The 8,818-nt window shown below is 42.8% G+C and overlaps 1 protein-coding gene across 1 annotated transcript; it reads right to left on the bottom strand.

Moving 5' to 3' along the window:
• WNT16 (wingless-type MMTV integration site family member 16) lies at positions 1-6,932 on the bottom strand. Its single transcript, XM_015412037.1, has 4 exons — positions 6,832-6,932; positions 4,249-4,523; positions 2,429-2,715; positions 1-465 (listed from the first exon to the last, which is right to left on the bottom strand). Exons 1-4 carry the CDS (start codon positions 6,930-6,932, stop codon positions 1-3), a joined length of 1,128 nt encoding a protein of 375 aa, XP_015267523.1.
• Positions 6,933-8,818: the final 1,886 nt, after the last annotated feature.

Here is an 8,818-nt window from a genome sequence, read left to right as displayed (position 1 = left end):
TCATTTGCAAGTGTGAACATCAGTCATACTCTCGCATTTTCTGCAGCGTACATAGCAACACCAAACAAATTTGCAGTCACATCTCTCTACATGTCTGACTACATGAGTGTTATATCCGCGACCACAGCAGAGGAGGTTGCAGCCATCTGGTCCTTCGGAAGTTCGGTTACACTCCCTTCCCTGGGTCCCAGGGACACCCAGTTTGCGATCTTCAACACAGTAGTTGGGGGACCTGTGGATATATAGCAAATCTTCTTTATGGATTGGTATCTTGCGCTGGCTTTTTTCTTTCCTGCGTAACTTTTTTTTCAGTCTGTCTGAAATCTGGATGCTGTTTTCATACTTATCTTTTAAAAAACTGCCAATCTTGTCAAAGGTGGACATGGTTTTCCAGCACGTTTTCAGTGCACAGGACCCAGAGACTCCATGACAACGGCAATCAACTGTCATCAATTTTGCTACAGCCTAAAGCAAAAAGGAAAAGTAACCAAACAACCAACAACCCACAACTGTCTATCAAAGTGTTGAGTCCTGAATGTGTTAAATATGTACCAACAACTTGGTTGGTATCACAGCTTTGCCAATGTGACTATTATTAGAGAATATATTTAGCTTCTAATAATTTATCAGAACATTCAATTATTTACAGAAAATGAAAGAAAAAGAACTCAGTGAGTGATTAAAATATGCAATTCACTGCCAGAGGATGTAGTGATGTCCATAGGTACAGATGGCTTTAAAGGGAATTAGACAAAAGCAAGGAGAACAGGTTTATCAGCAGCTACTAGCCATGGTGACTAAAGGGAACCCACCACAAACAGGTAGTACACCTCTGAATACCAGCACCAGGAGGCAATGTCAGGGGAAGGCCTTGGCCTCTATGCCCTGTTGTTTGCCCTCCAAAGTAACTGGTTGGTCACTGTGCAAGACAGGATGCTGGAGCAGATGGACCTCTGGTCTGATCCAGCAGAGCTCTTCTTATGGTCTTCACACTGTCATCCCAATCCAGCAAATATTATTATGAAACAGAAACCAGTTTCCTGTTCTGTGTATTTTTCCACTGGGTTAGATTTATTTATTTATTTTTGGATTTATATCCCGCCCTCCCCGAAGGCTCAGGGCGGCTAACAATCAGATTCTGATTACATCAGTGCAATTTCTGTGGATTATTAAAATTCTTGGCAGGGACCATGTTACTTTGATGCCTGGCACACTTTTGGTTCTATACACATACTGAACAGTACTGCTTGTAGTTGTCATTGGCCAAACGCATACTAGAAATCAGGATCTGGCCTATTAGAGATATTTTATGTAATCAGTTTTATGATACGAGATCTTAATAGACTCACAACACTGGCAGAAACCAGAAAGTGGACCAAGATCTCCAATCCTAAACAATATAACTAATATGAACAATCCCCTTGGATAGGAGCAAAGACAGTATCAGTCCCAGTGTTTCATAGGCAAAGAGAAGGAAACATATAATGCAATGCAAACATTCAGGTCAGTCAAGTGTTTGAACCAAATGATGGGCAGGGGAACCATTCAGATTTCAGTGCAAAGGATTAGGGCTATTCAATTTACTTGTGTCTAGTACAGTGTTCTTCAACCTTTCTAGAACTGGGACCCACTTATAACCCACAGGTGGTAGCCTTGGACCCAGTGAGCTGCAAGTTCCTCATAGTAACATAACAAGAGGAAATCTAGTTACAATCTCACCAGTGTCAAGGCCAGGACTGTGAGGATAGGAAGCACAAGACGAACACCAGATGGTGTATCATAATGAGGGTCAAGCCAAGTCATGAGGGAATCCACTCCACTGTTGAATGATCTGGACTCACTGTCTTGCTGCGTCTTTGTGTTTGTGCAAAGACAGACAGGAAAGGCATGGCACCCTTGATTTATAGACTCACATATGCTAGCAGCGGTCCTTCCAAATACCAGAAAAGAAAAATAGGGAGGTTCTACAGGAGCTTGCAATCCACTGGATGGGGCTTCACAATCTCTACAGATGTCTACACAAAGTCTCTACAGATGTTAAAAGACCACTGATCTAATGGGCTTCATGTAAAAAAGGTACAGTTTATGTGCACATAGTGAATTACAATGAAGTAGAATGTGATGATCTATGTGTGAGCTTTCAGAGCTTATTTGTGGTAAAGGAAATGCCTAGTGAGTAACAAAGGACTCCGTCTGTAAGGCCAAAGCTATAGAGGATTTCAATGCATAATCATATGGGGAGAGGCAGAGGGACTGTGCCCCTCTTCCAATCCAAAAAGCATTGGCGAAGGAAGCATCAGAAGCCTTTGTTGGCCCTCCAGGGCAAGTGGTTGGCCACTCTGTGAAAGTCAATATTGGACTAGAGAGACCATGGTCTGATCCAACAGGGCTCTTCTCATGTAAGAAGGGGGGGGAATCTTATCCTTACCAGTCTTCCAGCTTCATTGTTATGCAAATTCATGGCAATCAGTCCATTTTCATCTTTTCCAGTGATATTTCTTACAGGGCCATCTAAGAACTTTCTGCTCAGCCACATTCCATACTGGATGTCATCAGAGCAGCCACCCCACTGCCAGCCTTCACTGGGTGAGCCACCATTCTGCAGGTTGGTATCACAGGAGCATTCAGTCATATTTCCTGCACTGCATGAATGCGTCACAGAATGCACTAGCCCAGCCGCAGACACTGCATAAATAAATGCTGTTTCTTTGGTACCTACAAAGGAACGCAAGAGATCAACTGCGCATACCCACAGCCGGATTTAAAAGTTAACAAGGCTGATTCATAGCTGTCAACATGGAACATAAAGCCAAGTGGAAACAGAAATTTGGCCACACTCCAATAAACGTTTGTTCCACTTTAGTCCACTTGAAATCAAGGGGAAAACTTAACTGCAACTCTCATGTTCCACTAGTTGCAACAGGACTCAAGGGAACCATTTTTCTCTGGTGGAGGCCAACACACCGAGATCACTTAAATAAGGAGATGCAGCACTCTTAATGTTACTTCTTTATTCATCTGTAAAACTGTCTTCCCATAATAATTACATCATTGAAAGGATGGATGGACTAGGTTCTGAAACAGCATTTCCCATCCTTCGAGGGCAAGTATAAGGAAGTGCTTTTAATAGCATCAGACTGAACCCTTTTGTCCATTCTGGCACAGTCAACAGTTCTCTAGAACACAGACAGAGTCCTTTGCCAGCATGGCTTTATAAAGCACTTCATCTGGGAATGTCAAAGACTGACCCTGGGACTTCATCAATGCAAGCTCTGCATTTGTCCATAGAACTGCAGCTTCCCCCTCACAATTAAGACGGCCATTTCTTCTTTCAAATTTCAGTAAACCAAATCTCAGACAGTTTATTGATTTAAAAAGGAAGGGTTCATGCACACATGGCAAACAGCAGAAATCTAGACTATGATCTCTGGCATAACTCTATGAAAAGCACTACACAGTGGGACACACCAGTAAAAAACTGGAATGAAGTCTCCAGAAACTGGAGCCTTTGATGTGATGCCACAGACACATGCTCACCTAGTTACCTGCCCCATCAATGTTCAAAGCAGTAATTTGAGATTGTGCTACGCAAAAAGCCAAGTTTGGTGAAGAACTTTGACATGGATGGTCTTAAATGCCCTTAACTGTGGTGATGGTTGTCATAACTGCCAAGAACCTGCACAGCATAGACTCCTAGCCACAGTGACAGATAGTTAGCCTCAAACTACACCCTGCAGAGAGCTCTGTGGCTTTTTTTTTTTAATCTCTGCACTTTAAATTGTTTTAACCAGTATCAGTCTAGGCACACTGTGAGTCAAAGTCAACAAACTGTTCAACCCTTTTCTCTTTTGCATCCATTGTGGGGAAAGACATCCACCATATCCATGGGTAAAAAAACAGCTTGGGTAGCTTGACTTCAAACTGAAAAAAAGGAGAAGTGTCTAGGAACCTTTCTCTACCTACATTTCCTCCTCCACAAACTTATTTTGCTTTTCTAAAAAACCAAAACTTGCAGTAGAAAGGAACAAAGGATTCCATGAAACATGTAAGTCTGAGCCTCTGCTCCACACAGAACTCTCATTCCCCAGCGGGACAATGTTTTGCTTCTGTGTCTAAGAAAACCTTTTCAAGAGAGGTATCATCAGAATTCCTGTTGGAATTCCAGAAGCTACAAGTCATTGTTGGAATTCTACCTCAAACTAGAGAAACTTTGGAACTCATGAATGTCTTTTCGATCAGAGGACATACCGCTGCTCAGTTCATAACCAAAGACAGAGGAGGAAGGAGCCACAGGGAAGGATGAAGGGCTCAACACCAAAGAGGAGATATCTGGCAAGAGTAAGCAGTTCCACCGTTCATGTCTGAACTGCCTCTGGCATTCCTGGATTCCTAGACGTGCTCCTTTATGGATGCTGGGTAGGAGATAGGGCTTTTTCTTGCACAGGTCCTTTTGGAGTCCATTGAGGGGCAGGTTAGCACAACCCAGTTTCTCTGGGACACTGAAGGAGGCAATGCCCAACCACCTGCAAAAGCAGTCCTGAGTTAAGTACCAGACACTTTGTCTCTTTCACATAACCAAATCTGCAACAGACAGCAATAATAGATGATACACACCATGATACAAAACAAAGAAGAAGGTAAAAAGGGAAAACAGATACAAGAAGAACCTCACAGTGATGTTCAAGCGATAGCCTCAAACACTCATATTGTAGGAACAGGCCAATAAACATGAAACATTCTAGGTGTTTTCACAAGCCATGCTAAATACAACGTCTAATCTCTGTTGCGTCACACTATAGGAGACCATCATGTCCACAATGGGTGTGGAAGAAGTACCTCAAAGAAGGGGAATCATCCAGCGCCAAAGGACATGAGATCAGTGCTACTCTTGTTTGATGTGTGGCAGAGCAGCTCTGATCCTGGTAGTCCATTTGGATTAGCAGCAGTCAGCAAGGGGTCTGGCACAGTTCCCATGTGGGTTGCAGATGGTCAATTCATTGAGCCCAGCATTTGCAAAGCCCTTTCACTGGGAAACACCTGCAGGTAGCAGAGGGCACTCTTTTCAAAACCAACTGTACATTCAGGTCCACGCAGCCCCTTTTTTTATACTGGAAATTCAAACATTCTTAAAATCACTTGTGAAAATGCAGAGCATCATATTACTGAAAAAGAACCACCTTGGAGAGACAAAGCTAGCCAGACATACATCACCTTCGGCAAAGTTGCCTGTTTAGACACAACATTTGGTGCCTGTGGAATGACTATTTAAAAATTTTAATTAATTAAAAACAGACCTAATAAATGATGGAATTTTTTAAAATTGAAGAGTAATATCTTCAGGGATGATAATCTAGGCAGGACTTTAGGTGCCTGTTGGATCTTCATTGTAGTATTACCCCTGGAAATTAGAAGAATAATTTAAAAATATACCAGGTACCAAATATTAGAACAGAATTGGCTTTCCATGCCATTGGAGACAATACTGATATTCCTCTTAGTATTCTTCTGTAATGGGTGGGGAACATAATTTATCTTTACATTTACAATTCTTATTATTTTGTACAGATGTCACCTATTGTTTAGATTAACTGGTATTTAGTTTAATTGAAGCAGTTATTCTGGAGTATTTAATCTGGAATAACATTTGGACTCCAACCGTGACTAAGAGCTTCTTCTCGTCAGACCCTCCAAGTGCCTCTTAGTTCCTCACTATTTGTATGTATGTATTATTAACTTGACAGAAAGTGGAAGAATGAACTTAAAATTGACTGTACGTTCTAGCTAGTAACTTTGGTTCTTTTTCCACAACATTAACAAGCATGTTTGAATCTCTGTCCTGATACATACATGACCAGTATTATCTGCTTTGACAGACAGCCACTCTCTGGATTTCCATCACATAATATCTTTCCCTTCAACTGGAGATCACAGGAATTGAACCTGGGACCTTCTGTATGTCAAGCAGATGCTCTACCAACAAACCACAATCCTGTTTCCTACAAGTTGTGAATTCTGTCAATAAAGGATAAAAATATTTTTTAAAATAACAGTTTTATAAACATATTGAACATGGGGAGGGGGTTTGCTTACAAGGCTAGAATAGGCTTTTCTTTAAATTGGTCTGCAATTTAATGCAAATCCTAAACTGGCACAGCCAGCCTGAGCCTGTTCTGGCAGGGAGGGTGGGGTAGAAATAAAGGTGGATTGTGGAGGCTCAGAGGCATTCTAGAGGTTTTTAGGCAAGGTTTAAACTGCCTTTGAGGAGCATGCTCTGTTTATGGTGAACACTAATGAAACAAACAGGCACTTGTAATACAAATGAGCAATCCAGCCAATGCAGGGTTTTACTTTGGGGCTGTTCCAAACCTTTGAAGAAAGACCTGCTTAAACCTCCCATGTGAAAAAATGCCATTTTCCATTTCGAAAAGAGAAAGGGAGATTTTACACCCTGAGTTGCCAACCTCCACCTAGGGCCTGGAGCTCCCAAAATTACAACTGATATCGAGATTATAAATATCGTGTCCCCTAGAAAAAACGGCTGCTTTGAAGGGTAGGCTCTACAGCATTACGCCCTGCTGAGGTCCCTCACCTCCCCAAACCACGCCCTCCCCTGACTCTACCCCCAAATCTCCTGGAATTTCCCAACCCGGAGCTGGCAACCCTATGTACCCCTGAATCCGAGCACGCCATAAAGAATCACCTCAAACAGCCTCTCCATTAGTCTCACAAACCAGGGAGAGTAAAAATGAAAAGAGCACGTGTGAACATGCAAGTGGAGTTTAAAAGGTGAGACGCCGTTGCTCGACTCCGCGCCGCTCCCATTCTACTCACATCCAGTTTCCGCCGTGGCCGCCGCAGGGGCAGAGCTCCACCAGTAGTGCGGCGCACAGCACGCACAGACGAGGCAGTCCAAAGGGCGCCCCTTTCTCCATAGCCGGCGCATTGAGTACCCTTTAGAGTCGAGCCTTCTGCCCGGCTTTGCCCTCCGGTGCCCGCCCGCGACTCTCCCCGGCTCTGTCTTGGATGGTGAATATGGCTCTAATGCGAATGAGAGGGCACCTGCGACCGCCTTAGGCTTCCTGCCGACCGAAGCCGCCGCCCGCGCTGTTTTGGCGCGCAATTTTCACCTGCGGAGCCGGCGAGCCCGAAGCCCGGGAAGAGACCCGCGTGCGGCGCTAAGGTGACACAAGATTCCGATGGGGCTTCTCGCTTCTTCCAACTTCAGCGTCTTCAGCCACCTTTCCAGCCTCTTCATTGGCCGAGAGCAGTTCATAAATATTAAACTTTTCTTCTGAGCGACGGACTCTCCTATGGGGCGGGGCTTCGACGATTCTCAAGGGCCCGCCTTCTAGTGCGGGTCTCCTACATGTGTTTAGATGGGAAAACGGGCTGCTTTAGTCTGAAGAGATTGTTGTTGTTTTGAAGAGCAGGGGAGTTTTGTCCTATTCCTGGGAAGCAAAGAAATCAGCCTACTTTGGTAGGTTTGTGTGTCTGTCAAACAAACACGAAAGACACATTTTATGGGCTCGAAACCACGCTAGGTATGATAGTGCTTTATGAAATCCGTTTCTCGGCTTCAGGCTCTGTTTACACAGTTTCCATTTTATTATGAATTCTCCTCATGCCACGAGAGATTAAAGGAGGCCGGGGGCGGAGGGATCAGTGAAAAGTGATAATAAACTCACTGAAGTTTCACTTCTTGGAAAAGGACTCTGTATCAATATTATACTAGTTTTTAACGAGATTTTGAAAAAAAAACCCTAGAGGTGGATTTTAAGCAAGCATTATTGGTAGATACACCTAGAAGCTCTCAAGGTCAGCAGGCTCTTTGAAAAGAGGTCCCTGAATTAAGGCAAAGGGGTGTTTGGGATTTGATTGTTTACATGCGGTTTCAGCTACTGAGTGGGTTTTGCTCAGTAACTTTTGAATGCTGTTTCACAATGGTAGCATACTAGCATCTATGGTTTTAGAACCAGATCTCTAGAATATATTTGGACAAATGTATGAGATATATTTCTATCAGAAAGCCTGGCCGGGGGTGGGGTGGGGGTTACTTGGTTTTTAAATACTCTTTGGTGTTACTGTATTGTTTTAGACTGAAATTCTGAAGTTGCTTTCCTGAGAGTAAGCCTGGTGAAATAACATGGGACTTTCCAAGTAGACCTACTTAGGATTGCTCCCCTACTTCTCAGCCCTCATAAGTACTTCATTGGAGTCACCATATAAAAATTTTTGAAATAAAAAATAAACAATCTCTCAAAAGACCTTGGGCAGATTCTTTCTGGCTGAAGGTGAAGAATAGTTTCTTTAGTAGGTGATGGGCGGGATTGAGATTGTTTTGCACTCAAAGTTCAGTTGCCTGAGTCAGGAAGTAGTTTTTTTGGGTGGGGGTGATGACCTAAGACTTTTAAATATGTATTATAAATTCATACTAATTACATCAATGAAATTTCAGGGATGAACCTGCAAATTATAGTGCTTTTCAGTATTTCTTATGATTTCATGAATTTAAAACAGTAGTTTTTTGTGTGTTGTTATCTTGATCTACATTCTGAATTGCTAGATTCATTACAGGAGATATAATGTGCCTGAGGCTAAAGAAGTATGCCTGCCATTGGATCAGAGCAGAAATCTGAAAATTTTGAATTGGCAAAGAATATGAGGCAAGGTGAATATTTCATAAATGCAGTCATTTTCCCCTCACAAATATTATGTTGGAGGACAGACTACTCAACACACTGTTAAAATTGCTGCATTCCCCAAAGAAGATCAGTCCTCCTTAACTGTGTGGTTTGTTATGCCAACTTCTCCAGGAAAT

This window comes from Gekko japonicus, unplaced genomic scaffold (assembly GCF_001447785.1).
Source record: "Gekko japonicus isolate JY-2015 unplaced genomic scaffold, Gekko_japonicus_V1.1 scaffold1122, whole genome shotgun sequence".
In the NCBI taxonomy this organism is placed as follows: Eukaryota; Metazoa; Chordata; class Lepidosauria; order Squamata; family Gekkonidae; genus Gekko; species Gekko japonicus.
Note: the sequence above shows the minus strand (reverse complement) of the source record. Positions and strands in the feature narration are given on the sequence as shown.